This window comes from Rana temporaria, chromosome 13, assembly GCF_905171775.1.
Source record: "Rana temporaria chromosome 13, aRanTem1.1, whole genome shotgun sequence".
Lineage (NCBI taxonomy): Eukaryota > Metazoa > Chordata > Amphibia > Anura > Ranidae > Rana > Rana temporaria.
In genome coordinates, this window is record NC_053501.1 from 96,135,850 (window position 1) to 96,153,728 (window position 17,879).

A 17,879-nucleotide genomic window follows, 5' to 3' on the forward strand; every position below is an offset into this window, starting at 1 on the left:
AATAAAGATGGATGAGGACGCAACATCACCTTATCATGATGAAAGACCAAGAACGGCTCCTTGCATGAAGAGCCGCCAGTTCTGACACTCCACTTGCTGAAGGGATAGCAACCAAAGACGCCACCTTCCGAGTCAAAGGACTAACAGAGTTTCTCAAATTGGTTCAAAAGGTGGCCTCTGCAAGGACAGTCAAGAGCAAATTCAAGTCCCAAGGACACAAGGGTGGCCTGACAGGTGGGGCTGTCTGCGTTACACCCTGTATGAAGAAGTGAGAAACAACAGTCTCTTAGAAAAAAAATGAATAGGGACGAATCTGACCCTTAGCGGTACTTAAGGCCAATCTCACTTCCCTTCCCGATTGGAGAAAGGACCTTAATCTGGGGGCCACCCCCCTGGACCTGTATAGCACCCTGCAGGAATACACCTTGGTTAGAACAAACATTGTACAGGGTTCCAATACGCAGGGTCCAGCGCCTTAAGGACTCTTCTTCTTCTATCCAATGAGGCTCGGGTACCATCTATTTTGGCTGAGAGCTTTTTAGAATGGATCCGATTGAAGTCCGTGATTCTGTATAGAACCTCCAAGTATGCTCCAAGAGCACATGTATCACATCAGTAACCATCGCCTTACAGACACTGGTGAAAAATCTGCTAGTGTCTATTCACCTATAGGTGGCGCATAACTCACATAGTAATTATTATGGCTGCTCTGTGACCCGTGATGTAGAAATATCAATTTATTACAGCAATATGATTCATCAGATTTAATATTTACCTCAAACTCTTGATGGTGTGTAGAGCCGGTATAAGTTTCCTCAATCCTTCATTCTGAATATTACATGAATTTAGATTTACTTCTTCTGTCTCTCTGCAGGATTGGAGGATAAAAGACAGCATAGAGCAGTCCAGAGGGCTGAGGGGGACATTATAAATGTCAACTTTGTTAGATTCAATACATTGTGACACCAGAGCCTTATTTCTGCTCTCATAGAGATAGTAGAATGCATTAAGAAGCTCCCTGTTGCCTCTGATGGATTTGTCAGATCTTTGTTCTGGTATTTTCTTCCGGATCCAGGTGATGACATGTCTGGAAGCCCGTGTAGACAATTCTCCCACATGACACTTTAACATGGATCTAGTAGAAGAGTCGGAGAGACCGCAGAGGAAACGGAGGAATATTTCAGCACGGCCGTCTTTGTAAGATTCAGCCTCATCAAGTATTTCCTGTAATCTATCAGGATTATAGTCAATAAAATGGACTAAAGCAGCAAAAAACTCCTGAAGAGTGAGATGTAAGAAGGTGTAATCCACATCAGGAGGCTGACCAGATTCCATCATGAAAGATGAAAGGAGATGCTTATCATTTCTAACATTGAATGACTCCAGATGACGCTCATCAAATACAATCATGTGATTCATGACTCCATATTCTGCCATCCATCCAATAGATGTCAGCAGCTCCCGGTCAGTGTGACCACCATCTTTATTTTGGTTGTGATTGGTCAGAATGTTGGAGACAAAAGTCACAAAGAGTTGTGTCACTGTTTTGGGTAGTGATGTCATCAGCTGATCAGTGATTGTTGGTTGGGATCTGAAGCACATTGATAACACTGTACAGATGATCCAACAGTAAGATGGGATATAACAGAAAGTGTACAGCATGTCATTCTCCTGCACATAATGAAAAGCCTTCTCTGACAATTCCTCATTTCCAAAGAATTTTTTAAAGAAGATCAGTCTGTCTTCATGGAGAAATCCCATGATCTCAGCTATTCTCTGGAAAACACTGGTACCAACTGATGCCAGTCTGGTTGGACGGCTGGTTATCAGTACAGAGCAACCCTTAAGAAGACTCTGCCTCACCAAACTGACCACAATCTCACCAAAACGTGATCTCTGTTTTGGATTGGACAGTTTACTTGATCTGAAATCCATTGGGTGAATACTTTCATCTACTCCATCAAATATGAACAGAAGACTCTCTGGATCTTGTAAAATATCTCCAATCTGACCCTCCAGATATGGATATTGATGAAGAATTATCTCCTCCAAGCTGACCTCTTCCAGTCTATTAAGGTCCCGAAATCTGAAGAAGAAGACAAAGGCAAATCTCTGGTAGTGTTTTCCTGTTACCCAGTCATAGACAAACTTCTGCATCAGTGTGGTCTTCCCTATTCCTGGCACTCCGCTCACCAATACTGCATGTGGTACACAATGTGACTGGTGGTTGCATCGGAAGAGCCTGTTGGGGGAAATACGTTCCAGTCCAGTTTGTGTTTCCTTCAAGCATTCCTCATGTTTTACCCCAGTCTGTATTAGCTCATTCTGTGGATGATGCCTGAACTGAGCAGTGGATATTACAATCAGGTTCACATAACGCTCATTGATGAGGAAACTTTGTGGTTCCAGGGTAGTTCCTGGGGGGCTATGCTCCACTAGAGTCTCAGTCTTCTCCATCAGATGTTGTTTGTGCTTCTCCTGAATATCTGGGGACATGGAAATATTTTATGAATCAGGTTAAAACATATGAGGAGAATGTTGATATTATTTTCATCTGTAGTGTTCATAATATTAACATAGTTTTATCATTACTACATTTTCATCCATAGAACTCTGCAATATACACACTTTTCTACATTGTATGCTGTTAAAGACATTGCAAGTAGAGACATATACCTGATACACTTGTATCCTAAATAACTCTTGGCAGATGACAGATAACACACAGCCTTTTCTGATGTAGCGTTTCCCTCTTGAGGGCTGCTTATATTTACCTGTTCATCTGCACCGCCCTGACCCTGTGAATATTCCAACCCACCTGGCACTCTAGGTTCAGACATCTTATTGCAGGCATCTTTAAATGACACTCCAACACAAGTCAAATATATATTCAAGTTTATTGATCAACTGAGCTATGGATAACACTCAGGTGAGAAATATCCCAAAAGACAACTTAATTACAGTTCAATAACACAAATGTAAGAGATATATATATATATATATATATATATACTGTATGTATATATATATATATATATATATATATATACACACACACAGTGAAGTACCAGCTAAAGAATGGCAAGTGATTGCCAATAATCCACTAGTTGATGTAATATGATACCATGCTATAAGGGAATCCCAGGCCGGCCTATTTAAACCTTAAATCCCAATGAGAGACCAGATAGAATAGGAATAGGATAGGGGCCCCTTTAACAGTAGCAACAGCAATGTCCAGAGTGCAAGTAGGCAGCAGTCTTCACCGGCAGCTGGAGCTCATTAAGTTATATCCAAAGTATGGCACAGTGATGTGACAGTAGACACGTCAGCTTAAACTGGCTCGTGATATCCTTAGGGTAGTTCAGAATTTGGATGTCTATGTACAATGTCTTATGTAATGCAACCAAGTGTTTCCAAGAGCAAGGTGTCTGCACACAGTGTCCAAGCAAGATGACCAGGTGTGAATTGTGAATGATGGGCAACTGCCCTCTCACCCAACAGCAGAACCAGATAGAAACCTCCCAAACACTTTTTGCGATTTTTATTATCAAAAATATGTAAAAGAATACATATCGGCCTAAACTAAGGAAAACATTTGTTTTAAAAAAAAATTGGGGCTAATTATTACAGCAAAACGGACAAAATATTGTCACTCTTTTTTGTTTATAGCGCAAAAAATAAAAACCACAGAGGTCATCAAATACCACCAAAAGAAAGCTCTAGTTGTGGGAAAAAAAAGATTTTGTTTGGGTCCAAAGTCGCACGACCGCGCAATTGTCAGTTAAAGCGACGCAGTGCCGTATCGCTAAAAAAATTGGCCTGGTCATTGAGCAACCGATTTATCCGGGGCTGAAGTGGTTAAGGTAATATGCGCAATGGCATTACAGCCAATAGAATTTACATATTTTATTTATGTTTTCAAGTTGTACTTATTCTTGTTTGTTTATGAAACTCGTTTTTATGAAGATGTTATATATCTCAACGACTAAATCTGTGTCTGTAGAACATGTTTAAATCTTAACCACTTGCCTACTGTGCACCTACACCCCCTTTCTGATGAGATTTTAGCTTCCAGCACTGCGTCGCTTTAACTGACAATTGCGCGGTCATGCGACGTGGCACCCAAACAAAATTGACGTTCTTTTTTTCCCCACAAATAGAGCTTTCTTTTGGTGGTATTTGATCGCCTGTGCGGTTTTTATTTTTTGGGCTATAAACAAAAAAAGAGCGTCAATTTTGAAAAAAAAACACAATATTTTTTACTTTTTGCTATAATAAATATCCCATTTTTTTAAAAAAAAATATATATTTTTTTTCAGTTTAAGCCGATACGTATTCTTCTACATATTTTTGGTAAAAAAAAAAAATCGCAATAACCTGGTTTGCGCAAAAGTTATATTGCCTACAAAATAGGGGACATAATGATTTTTTTTTTTTTTTTTTTACTAGTAATGGCGGGGATCTGCGTTTTTTTCGGGACTGCGACATTATAGCGGACACATCGGACACTTTTGACACATTTTTGGGACCATTCACATTTATACAGTGAACAGTGCTATAAATATGCATTGATTACTGTATAAATGTGAGTGGCAGGGAAGGGGTTAACCACTAGGGGGGGCGGGGAAGGGGTTAAATGTGTATTCTGGGTGTGTTCTAACTGTGGGGGGAGGGGGGTGACTGGGGGAGGTGACCGATCTGTGTCCCTATGTACAAGAGACACAGATCGGTCTCATCTCTCCCTGACAGGACGTGGAGCTCTGTGTTTACACACGGAGCTCCACGTCCCTGCACAGTTACTGGGCAATCGTGGGTGCCCGGCGGCCATCGCGGCCGCCGGGCACGCGCACTGTGTTCCCAGTGACGCGACGGGTGCGCGCGCGTGCTGCTGGCGGCGCGCGCGCCCTAGAGGCTTTAAAAGACAGGACGTCATATGACGTCCTGTCAGAACAATGGAGCATTCCGCCCACCGTCATTTGACGGCGGGCGGATGTTAAGTGGTTAAAAGAGAAGTATGGGATTTTTTTTTCAGTGTCATACTTACCTTGGTCGATGCAGCATCGGTCCCCCGACTGAGAACCGAGCGATCAAACACTGCTGATGGCTTGGTTCTCATATCTCCCCGAACAGAGAGATGGTGACTGTCAATCTGCTCTGCTCCTCCACGCTCACTGGAGCTCTGGGCTGTGGAGGGGCGGGCAGTGGTATCTCAGGCTCTAATCGGCTCACTGAGAGGCTGAGACTGGTGTCAGTCCAGGCACCTGACAGATCCAGACTCCGTGGTCGGGATGACGCGGTGCCTGGACTTCAGCCCACTCTCTGCTGAAAATGGGTCAAAGGAGTGCAAAACGAACAGTATTTCACAAAGGCATTTTGACATCTGAAGTTGGCAGGCTGCAGTTTTGAAAGGGAAATACAGTTGTCCGTTGGTGAGAGCACATTATATAGATCCATTTCACGTTAATGAGCTTCAGGACGTGGAATAAAATGGAATACAATTTAGTGTCCAAGAATTCTGAACCTGGTAACAGAAGACAGACCCCAGTCCAGTATAATCTGTCTACATAGACCAGGGGTGGCCAACCTTTTGAAAAGCGAGGGCCACTTAAGCGACTTGGTAACCGGTCGTGGGCCACAATGAGCAGAGCGGGCAGATGGCAGGTCCATGCCCATGAACACGGACACAGCCCACTCTACTCTATAGAGCCCACTCTACTTCCAATCCGATCCACTAAAAAAAAAGACTAGTCGGATGTAAACAGACATCTGCCAATCCTTAGAGGTGAATGAAAGGTCCTATTGGGTCAGACTGACCATGTAAAAGGGGCATAAGGCTGCTCTTACACTGATGCACTGAGGTTTACCTGCACCACACTGCACCTTTGGCTTTACTGACGGTTAGCTGCACTTTGCCATATACTTCTATTATATTCTGCAGATGTGGTGCACTTTCAGAAAGTGCACCAAACTCCCAGGTTATAACAGAAGTCTATACTGCACTGCTCTGCACCTGCTGATCAGTTTGAAAGCAGCCCAGTAACCACTGTAGAACAGTGTGTGTGTATATATATATATATATATATATATATATAAATAATCTCTCTCTCTCTCTCTCTCTCTCTCTCTCTCTCTCTCTCTCATATATATATATATATATATATATATATATATATATATATTACTGTGATTTCTAGTAATAAACTTGCCTTTAATAACACTAATCTATTCTATGACAGAGCAGGAGGTCGCGGGCCACATCAGATGGCTCCGCGAGCCACACGTGGCCCCTGGCATAGACCCCTGACATAGACCATCATTATAAATTTTAAGAAGCCCTCAGTGGAGTAGATGGTACAAATGAATTATAAATATTCCAACCCCATCTACACACCTTACACAAAGGGATTCCTGTGATAGATACACTACAGGTTTTATTTACCTTTCAGCTCTGGAGTCAGGGAATGTCCGAGTTCATCAAGCAGAATCTGATCCACCAGACCCTTACCTATAGAGAGGAATATAAGATGATGAGTCTGAGTCATGAATGATTGAAGCTGACCTTTCACATACACCAAACTACACATTCCAATCATGTCCAAGCAGCAGAATACAACTAATCATATGGTACATGTAACAAGTCAGAGAGAAGTTCTCCATAGTCTGACCATATATAAATTTATAGACGTGATCTGATTAAGATTGTGTTCTGAATGATTGTATGGAACATATATCACTGAAATACTAGACACTTTATATCTTAAAGTGTATTATCCCTTCCACTGTCACATCTGTTTTTGGGCTTTTTTTTTCACATATGGTAAAATGCAGATTAGTTAAATCCTTACACATTATATATCTTTTAAAAGAAGAGACTCTGGCAAAAAATGTTGGTTTCCACATATTGACATCATCCACCCACCTCTCCACTTCAGCCAAACAGAAGAAGCTTTGTAATTAATTTAAATAATAATACAACGTATCCTATTAATGGCTGAGCACCACTCTGCACTCAATGTTGTCCAAGGTGTGAAATGGATGTTCATATCTCACAGACAGAACAAAGTGCTGTATACTGTACATAGCTGTGGTTACATACAGTTTATACAGCACTACCAGTGGGTGCATCTGTTAGTGTAGGAAATATTTTGATTGGACCAGCTTAGGCCAACTGAACTAGGTAAAGTGAAAGAAAAGCTGGAGATCAGCTTTAAATATAAGTTCACATTTTCCAGACAATGGGTCAGATTCACAAAGCACTTACGCCGACGTATCTAGAGATGCACGGCGTAATTCAAAAATGCGCCGCGCGTATCTTTGCGCCGTATCCTCAAAACGAAATACGCCTGAAAACCAGATTTTTCCGTCCGACGTAAAACGATTACACCGGCGCATCTTGAAGCGCAAAATACGCTAGACACACCATTGATTTTCTATGCTAATATGCAAATGAAGGAGATAGGGCGATCCACAAAAGTATGTTTGTGCGGCGTAGGCTACACCCTGTGCGCATCTGCTAGTTTCACGGCGGAAAGTTACACCTTATAAAAGCTGCCCTAACTTTACACCAGCCGTGTAAATGTCAGCTAAAGCAACACCGTTAGGGAAGAGCTGAGCACACACACTTGCAGGACAACAATCTGTATGCCAACATGCCAGGGGCATCCATGCTCATAGCTATACTAGTGACTTTAGTAACCGAGGGTACCCCCTCTTCTGAGGGAACAGCAGCCAGGAGACGCCTCGCAGTAGGCATCTTTGCACAGCAAACACACACATTAAACATGGCACAATGAGAATGCATGCATGCACACCCACTGTGGTCCCTAGCACACACACCCCACATCCTCATCGAATTGGATTAGACCCAAGTACCCCCCATGGTACTAGGGAGCAGCAATGCCACGCCAAGGCTCTTTATGTCACTGTGCATTCATACACCATTCACATGGACCTCGGATCACTTCTCCCTGGTCCTGGGGATCCCTACTCCACCAAAACTGAGGGTGACACCCTTTTTTCATCAGGAATGTCACCCCCACATTCATACATCATTCACACACATAAAACAAATCATAATCACAGTAGAATAAAAAAAAAATCAAAAGTACAACCAATATTAACGGCGGCGGCGTGAGCTACACCTGGGCCGGCCACGGCCACGGCCAACCAGGGGAGACTCATGGGGGGGGGAGCAGGGGAAGGAGGAGCCTCCCCTGGTGACTGTCCTCCTTCTGGCCTGCCCTCCAAGGCCATGGCTGTCCTGTTCAGGCCCACAGTAAGGGGGCAGCCGTATTGGCCTGGACAGCCTGGGTATTTGCGTGGACAGCCTGGGTCAGGGCACTCGCCTCCAGGGACACGCCTGCTGTGGCGGTCTGCAGGTCACAAATGCAAGTTATGACCGCCAACGAGTTTGAGCTCAATTCACTGACCGAGTCCTTAATTGAGCCCAGGCTGTCCTCCATCTGGGCCAAAGTCCGGGTGACCTGACCCAGATGTTGGGTCTGCCGGGCCTGGTCCCTCCGCAGATTGGCCGGCAGAAACTCGGCCACCCCCTGGTCTTCTGGGTGGCCTTCCTGCCTGCAGCTGAGGCTTGTGGCCTGAGAGGAGGGGAGAGAGAGACCCTTGGGGGGAGCCCTGTTGGGGGAGGAGTGGGAGGGGCTACCCCTGATGGAGGCCTGACTGCTGCCAGCCACAGGGGCAGCCACAGGGGGAGCCACATCCAAAGTCAAAAGGATTTCCCTGGCAAGGTCCATCCGATCAGGGGGCCTGACACATAAATAGGGGGTGGCTGCGGCGGCTGCTATACATGAATCTATCCATTATTCATATAGGGGGTGGTGTGGATAGAGGGGGCGGCACCCAGGCGCCCCTAATGGACAAATCGACACTGCAATAGTCTATGCTGTCATAGTTCCCAGTACATATTTAAAAATTGTGCAGCTTTGCAAAACATTTATTATATGTATTGTCATACCGGTAGACTATTTGGATCCCTCCAGAAACCTTGCTGAATAACTTTTAGTTAGCAAAACTTATGTCCTGGTTTGTTGCTAAGATGCAAAAACTGATAGTTTAGCTTCTGCAATGCTACCGTAAGAGAGAGCATCTAATATCACTCACATCCTCACAACATGGCATAATGTAGGGGTTGCTAACTTGGAGTTTTTCAATGAAGCCTTTGGGGGGACCCTAATGGCCTGTAGATAAGACAATAAAGTTAATGAACATTTTATAAAGCTGCACAGTTTTATAAGAACTATTGGGACCCCATGACTGTATTGACTATTTTCTGGAAAATATGAACTTAGCCTTTATAAAATTGTACAATATAAGCGTTATTTGACACATGCTGTATAATAACCTCTTGTTTGTACAAATTATCCAGAAAACAATAACAATTATGGAAAAAAATTAAATAATTTGTGCACGCCTGTGAAAAGGATATTACAGTATTTTTGTACAATTCAAATAAATATAACAAATTACTTCCAATGATACAATCAATATTCTAAGGGTTTATATACATGTAGCACCCTCTACTTTAGGTAGGTTGCTATAGGTAGTTGTTTGTGTTTTAACAGCCAGTGCAGCTAAATTTAGGCAGGCCTAGCAGGGAGCTAGGCCTGTTTTTTTTTTTTGTTTTTTGTTTTTCCTGTAGGTCCCCTCAGTCTCTGCACACTCTGACTTCGGAGGGCAGGATTGGATGAGAGAGACCTGCCATTAGGCTGCTATAGGTCTGGCCTTACAGCCTGTTTGTTTTTATCTGGGGAGTGGTTTAGTGTAGCAGCAGGTGACTGACATGTACTTCGTCTCTCTGGCACCTCCTCCATAGCTCCCAACTGTCCCTGATTTCGAGGGACTGTCCCTGATTTGGAGCAATGTCCCTCTGTCCCTCTTTCCCCCTCATTTGTCCCTCATTTTAGTCTGATCCATATAGTTGTATATAAAATGCACTTTTTATCTTTCAAAAGGTGTTTCCCAGTGCTAAACTTTCCAATTTCTAAATTGCTGCATTTGTACATTTTAAAAGCCAATATAAAGGAATAGTAGTGGTAAAAAAGCCCTTGTGGATTTAATTAACCTTTTTTTGGTTAATTCTCCTTGAAGGGGGAGTGTCCTATGCCTACACATGTTTGATAGTAGGTATCCCTCATTCCCATCTCAAAATGTTGGGCAGTGTGGCCTCCTCTGTTTCTAGAAGTTTTGGACAAGAAGGCCTGGCCTGCAGTCTCCGCGCTAATTCATCCCAAAGGTCTTCTATTGGGTTGAGGTCAGGACTTGTGTAGGCCAGTCAAGTTCCTCCACCCCTAAACTCACTCATCTTTTTTTTTTTTTTTTTTTAATAGATTTTATTGAATAATAATTCAATACAAGAAATAGTAATACGACATTACATTTTTTTATATTATATGGAATAAAGACCATGTAGGCTAAACGTTGTGTAGGAAATCTGTGCCCTAATTTGATGCTGATGAGGAGTTGATCGTAGAGGAGTTTTTTTGCAGAAGGGGGTTGTAGAAATTGTGTATGAGCCATCTTGGAGAAATTTTGTGGGCGTCCTGTTTTCATACTGCATAGGGTGGAGAACCTTGTGAGGCCTTTTTGTTCCCAGATGTGGAAGTGTTTGTGATCCATTCCAGGTTGGAAATTAGGGTTCCCTTGGATTGTGAGGTGACTGGACATGAAGGGAGTGAGTTTCAGTCCTTTTCTTACTTCTCTCCAGGCTATGGCAGTGTCTGTTAGGAGGAGGTTGTGCTGGAAGGGAACAGGGATATATTTCCATTTACAGTGGTGAAGGGCTACCAAAGAATAGGGGTGGACCATGAGAGTTTCCAAGGAGTGGTTTGAATAATGGGAAGATTGTGAAATCCAATCATGGCCTGTTAATTGTCTGGGAATGTGTGATCAGAAGTAAATTCCAGGCTGGGCGGGGTGACAGATGGAACTACTACACTCATTGACTTTCTATTTTTATAACATATCCTTGTCAATGTGCTATTTTCATGTACTATATTTTAATATACATTTTTAGAGTGAAATATTTCAGTAGTAAGGAGATCCGACATGCTTCTCCAGAGAAAAAGTAATGTGGTCACATGGTGTGCATTCCACAAAAAAAGTACATTAGTGGAAACCCTGACTATATGAGAAAAGACACATTCCAAACTGATAGTGAGGATTTGTATGGTAATGGGTACAAGAGAAAATCCACCAAAGGAAAAAAGATAACAATGCTAGTGGCGAGGAGAACAATGGCAGTGGAGAACAATGAAAGTGGAGAGGAGAACAATGAAAGTGGAGAGGAGAACAATGAAAGTGGAGAGGAGAACAATGAAAGTGGAGAGGAGAACAGTGAAAGTGGAGAGGAGAACAATGAAAATAGAGAGGAGAACAATAATATTAGAGAGGAGAACAATGGTATTGGAAAGGAGAACAATGATAGTGGAGAGGGGAGCAATGGTAGTGGAGATGGGAACAATGGTAGTGGAGAGGAGAACAATGAAAGTTGAGAGGAGAACAATGGTAGTGGAGAGGAGAACAATGGTAGTGGAGAGGAGAACAATGGTAGTGGAGAGGAGAACAATGAAAGTTGAGAGGAGAACAATAGTAGTGGAGAGGAGAACAATGATAGTGGAGAGGAGAACAATGAAAGTGCAGAAGAGAACAATTATAGTGGAGAGGGGAGCAATGGTAGTGGAGAGGAGAACAATGAAAGTAGAGCTGAGAACAATGATAGTGGAGAGGAGAACAATGTTAGTGGAGAGGAGAACAATAAGACCGCGTACACACGGTCGGTCCATCCGATGAGAACGGTCCGAAGGACCGTTGTCATCGGTTAACCGATGAAGCTGACTGATGGTCTGATGTGCCTACACACCATCAGTTAAAAAAACAATCGAGCCCAACGTGGTGACGTAAAACACACAACGTGCTGAAAAAAACGAAGTTCAATGCTTCCAAGCATGCGTCGACTTGATTCTGAGCATGCGCGGGGCTTTAACCAATGCTTTTGCATACTAACCATCGGTTTTGACCTATCGGTTGGGCGTCCATCGGTTCAATTTTAAAGCAAGTTCTCTTTTTTTTGACCGAAGGATAACTGACCGATGGGGCCCACACACCATTGGTTTGGACTGATAAAACGGTCCTTCAGTCCGTTTTCATCGGTTTTGACCGACCGTGTGTACGTGGCCTTAGAGTTGAGAAGAGAACAATGATAGTGGAGAGGGAAGCAATGGCAGTGGAGAGGAGAACAATGGTAGAGGAGAGGATAACAATGATAGTGGAGAGCATTATTTCATCACAATGTTGTCTGAAAACACAAAGTCCTGTTACCTGTCTGTATGATCTCATCCAGAACTGACAATAAATTAGGATGAGGATGATCTTTCTTCAGTGCATAGAGACATTCCCAGAGTCCAATCACAGCTTCTCTTCCCAGATCCTGAATATCTTGTAACAAGGTGTGAGAGAAGGAAGACGGGTCTGTTTCCATTGACAGGTATTTCTGGAAGATATATCTTAATAATGTCTCATATCTGCAGGTAAAATGTAACTTCAAATTTTTAAGTTAACTCATTCTAGGTGCTTTGAGCACTCCTGTGAGAAAAGAAAATATGAATATGCATGGTTGGTTTCCTCCATTGGGTCATCAGATTTTAACATCTTACTTTCATACTGCAGCTCTGATTCATGTTACTGCTGCTCACTTCTCTGACACCCTCCTGTACATCATAGCTATACCTCTCTGATCTGTAGGGAGGGTGAGCTTTGTTGGCTGGAGAGTTCTAGCGATCACACAGTGTAGGCTATGTCTGACCTCTGCGGAGATACCACTGCTTCCACACAGATTGCAGGGCTACTTGTCTGCAGACAAATGGGCAAAAAAAGGTGTGTGCACGGGGTGTGCCGGGTGTGACTGGGCACACCCTATTCATGACAGTTTCACACACTGAGTGGCTCTTGCAAGCCTCACTATCTGCTGCATGTGAAACTCCCCCTCTCCTCTGTAAGTGCCAATCAGTGCCACCTGTCAGTGCCAATCAGTGCCAACCAATGCCATCTATTAGTGCCAATCAGTGCCACCTATCAATGCCAATCAGTGGTTCCAATCGGTGCCAATCAGTTTCCATCAGTGCTGCCTATCAGTGCGTATCAGGGCTGCCTATCAGTGCTGTCTATCAGTGCCCATCAGTGCTCCCAATCAGTGCCGCCTATCAATGCTTCCTATCTGTGCCCATCAGTGCTGCCAATCAGTGCCTATCAGTGCTGCATATCAATACCCTTTAGTTCACATCAGTGTTGCCTATCAGTGTCCATTAGTGCTGGCAATTCTCAGTAGGGGTGGTGAAAACCCCTCTACAGATAATTGAAATACAAATTAACTTCCAGGACAACAACTTTTTAGTTGGGAGGTTCACACCAATATAGCACTTTGGAATTAACATTTTTAGATTGTTACACTTAATTTTAAACATTTTAGTTACTAATATAATGTGAATTTTTCCACTTGAAGTAAATTTTCCACCACCCTTGCTTCAACCACCCTCCATGTCTTTATGGACCTTGTTTTGTGCACTGGTGCGCAGTCATGTTGGAACAGGAAGGGGCCATCCCCAAACTGTTCCCACAAAGGGGAAATTGTCCAAAATGTCTTGGTAGGCTGACGCCTTAAGCGTTCCCTTCACTTGAACTAATGGGCCAAGCCCAACCCCTGAAAAACAACCCCACACCATAATCCCCCTCCACCAAATGATTTGGACCAGTGCACAAAGCAAGGTCCATAAAGACTCGGGTACTTCCAGTTCCGGTGCCGCTTGGAGTAGCTGCAGACCCTCTCAGCTCCCGCACTACGGCCCCAAAATCAGTATTTAATATCAGCTCAGACCTTCTCTGCAGCCAGCAGCCACCTCGGGAGACCCCCCTACACACCGGTGGACCGGTTTGTAGGAAAACGGCCCTGACGGCCCAGCCGGCTCAGCGGCAAATCGAGGCCTCGGCCTTGCTGGAAATCCCAGCGGACTTTCAGGCTGCAATTCCCCTCCTCCCCCACATCTAGCCTCTCTAGCCCCACATCATGCCTCTCCCTCGTCGCAGCATGCCTCTATCTTCCCATACCAGGCGGATGGCAACACAGAGCGCATAGCTCAGGCAGTAGCTGCGCTTCTATCCCCCATGATAGCAGGATCAGTATAGAAGGCAGTAAACGCAGGGATGAGGCAGCCTAAACATCAGCTAGGAGAACATGCCACCAGGCTCAATGAAGCTGAACACCGCCTCTCCAGTGTGGAGGAAGAATTATATCAGGCGCAGACCGACGGAACAGGCCCAGGACAAAACCAAGTAATACATACTCAAAAAACTTGACGATTTAGAAAATAGATCCAGAAGGAGCAATCTACGGGTTTGTGGGAGTCCCTGAATCCCTGCAAACGTCTGCACTCTCGGATTTCTGGTCTTCCCTGGCCTCTGCATGGTTGAGCAAGCCCACCGCATGGTAATGTTCTCCTCTAAACGCAAGTCTCCCGGTCCAATCATCGCAAAATATTTAAACTACGCAGATAAGGCCTCCATCATGCAAAAATTCAGACCCCTCCAAATAAAAGGAACTACGATCCTGATCTTTGCAGACTATTCCATTGAAGTATCCAAGAAAAGAAAAGCCTTCCAACAAATATGAGCGTAGCTCCATCAGCGACAAGTGAAATTCACTCTAGTGTTCCCTGCAATTCTGCGACTCAAAACCCTTACGGCAACCAGCTCACCTTCCATTTTGCGCTGATTCTCACTCCAACTCTCCTTCCGGAGCCGCCCCAAATAACCACCCTCTGGACCAGAGAAGCCTGAGGAAGGACTCTCCGAAACGCTTCAAGCATTCTGGACCCGACCACTGATCAAGCAGAAACTATATCCACTTTGATCTCAAATGGGCACATTAAATGTTTTATTACCAGGGCTTCCCCAGGTCTGTTTACACCTAGACTGACTTTTCTTTCCTCGGATAAGGTTACCACCTAAGTGTTAGTCCTTGATAAGATGTACTGTTTTGTTGTTTGATAATCTTTTTTTACCTTCTTGGTTCACGCTACCTCCTATGACCTTACTGTTTTACGCCTCCTCACTCATACATGACCCGACCCTGCTGGACACAGCAGCATATTACATGGGCATGCCTCCACCACGATGCTCGGGTCGTAAATGGGAGCTGGCCTATACAGTGACTCCATGCAGAAAAAAGTGAAGCGCTCTCAATATTTTGTAGTTTATTTTTTCCATGCACCCACCAACCAATCACGGACGCAACACCTCACCCCTCGCTAAACTGTTAGCCCTCCTCCAGACCTAATTCTGACGCACCTACAACACAAGCCCAAATCCCTCTTACAGGTTTACCCCCATGAAAATCACCTAATGGAACGTGAAAGGGCTTCGATCCCCCGCTAAGAGACTTAAAATTATTTGCCATCTTAAAAGATTGAAAACTGACATTGCCCTATTTCAGGAAACCCACCTCACATCCCCAGACTTTCATCCCATGAAGAAACTCTGGGTAGACACTGTCTTGGGCTCCGATGTAGAACGCAAGGCAGGGGTTCTCATATTGATCCACAAAAACCTCCCCTGTGATGTTATCTCAGTTGATTCTGATAGGAAAGGACACTTCCTTTCAGCATGCATCCGCCTAGAGAACAGGGACCCAGTGGTCTCCAATATCTATGTCCCCAATAGCCCTGGAAAACCTTTTTTAGCAAACTATCCACCTGGCTTCTACACCAGTGGTCATCAACCTTGTCCTGCAGGGCCCACTAAAAGGCCAGGTTTGCAAGATAACTGAAATACATCACAGCTGATATCATTTGCTCCTCAGTGATTGCAGTATTCTAGACTGCATCTCCCCAAGGTAATACATAAAACCTGGCCTGTTAGTGGGCCCTGCAGGACAGGGTTGATGACCACTGTTCTACACAACCCACTCGTCCCACTTGTAGTAGGGGGAGATTTTAACACCACTTTCCACCTGATAGAAGATAGATCCACACTCAAACGATCTACAAAACCACCGAAATTCCCTGACCCCACACCTCTCATGTCCATTATGGACTCTCTCCACTTCTGAGACATTTGGCGACTCTTACACCTTTACTTTCTACTCCAAACCCACACAATTTTTTCTACCAGAATCGACTACCTCTTCTGTACTGACAGCCTCGTTCCAATGATCTCCGGCGCAGATATCCATGACATAGCCATATCGGACCACGCTCCCATTTCAACTACGCTTGATAACCCGGATCTACATCCTAACCCCAAAATATGGTGCTTCCTATCCTATCTCCATAACAACTCTGATTTCCATAATTTCATAGAGGAAGCGTGGACAGAATTTTCCACGGCTAACTCGTCACATACTGACCATTCAAACCTTTTCTGGGAAGCTGGGAAGGCCTTCGTCAGAGGCCAGATCATTTCCTATGCTGCTTCTTTCAAAAGAAACACCTTAGCAAAATTTAGGACAGCTAGCACCAGACTCAGTTTGGCACAATGCTCTCTGTACACCAAAAACTCCCCCGATCACAGAAACGAATGGAAAGATCCCCAGGAACCAGGCTCCTACCGTCCCATATCGCTCTTAAACCTAGACGTCAAAATACTGTCCAAAATTATAGCCACCATCATACCCCCTCTGATACACCCTGCCAATTCAGGCTTTGTGAAAGGAAAAACGTCCGCTTTAAACATCCGAAAGATGACGATGGTCCTAGAACATGCCAAATATAATCATGGGGGCGATCATGCCATCATCACCCTGGACGCGGAAAAAGCCTTTGACAACGTCCGTTTTGAACGGTTCTCCTTGGTCATGTCAATAATGGGGCTCTCAGGCCCCTTTAATCAGCTCATAAATGTCATGTACACCTCCCCCGCAGCCAGACTGGTTGTGGCTGGTCTCCTATCTGATGAATTCTGCCTCTACAAGGGCACGAGGCAAGGCTGCCTTCTATCCCTGCTCCTTTTTAATATTGCTTTAGAGCCCTTGTCTCGGTACTTAACTCAGAAGGCCCCACTACATGAAATTTGTATTGACAATTAGGAATTGCGCACTTCCCTTTTTGCAGATGATGTACTCATATTCTCAGCCAACCCGCATCCACCATCAAAACGGTATTCAATGAATTCAGACTTTGCTCGGGTCTCCATATAAACTATGGTAAATGCGAAATCCTTTCCATAGGCACCCTCTCTTAGCGCAGCTTTTTTTGTAACCCTCTCTAACCCTCCCTGGGCTCACCATTCACCTTTCACAGTGGCCAGGTCACACATAACATACCTGAGCATCAAAATAGGGAAGCTACCCTTCTCTATTTACCACCTCAATTACCCCCCTCTAATCAAAAACATATCCCAAGAATTGGGAAACTGGATGGATCTGCCCCTTTCGCTCCTGGGAAAATGCCACTTAGTGAAAATGGTCATCTTTGCTCACTTACTATACCCACTACAAACAATCCCACTACTTTTACAACACAAGGACATACAATCCTTGAACAAAGCCATCTCCAGATGTATCTGGCAGGGAAAATGACCACGCATTGCTTTTACAAAATTATATCTTTCCAGACGCGAAGGGGGCATCAACCTACCAAATGCTGGAACGTATAATTTAGCGTGTTTACTCTGGATAGATCTAGATTGGATTTCACAATCTTCCCGTTATTCAAACCACTCCTTGGAAACTCTCATGGTCCACCCCCTGTCGCCCAAACATCTTGCAAATAAAACAGGAGCTTCTACACTTACTTTATAAAGACAAAATCAACACGGACCTCAAACACGAAGCAGCCAAGGTACGATTCTACTCCAGATGGCATGCCTTCATG

The 17,879-nt window shown here is 44.2% G+C and overlaps 1 protein-coding gene across 3 annotated transcripts in view; it reads right to left on the reverse strand.

The window, feature by feature from the left end:
• LOC120921091 (NACHT, LRR and PYD domains-containing protein 3-like) overlaps positions 1–17,879 on the reverse strand; it is a 123,218-nt gene that overhangs the window by 80,688 nt on the left and 24,651 nt on the right. For all 3 annotated transcript variants that reach the window (XM_040333736.1, XM_040333735.1, XM_040333734.1), the window contains exons 3-5: positions 12,337–12,508; positions 6,440–6,505; positions 776–2,486 (exon numbers count right to left, since the gene is read on the reverse strand). In XM_040333736.1, coding sequence (XP_040189670.1) covers positions 776–2,486; positions 6,440–6,505; positions 12,337–12,508 — 1,949 coding nt within the window. The remainder of the gene's footprint in view (positions 1–775; positions 2,487–6,439; positions 6,506–12,336; positions 12,509–17,879) is intronic.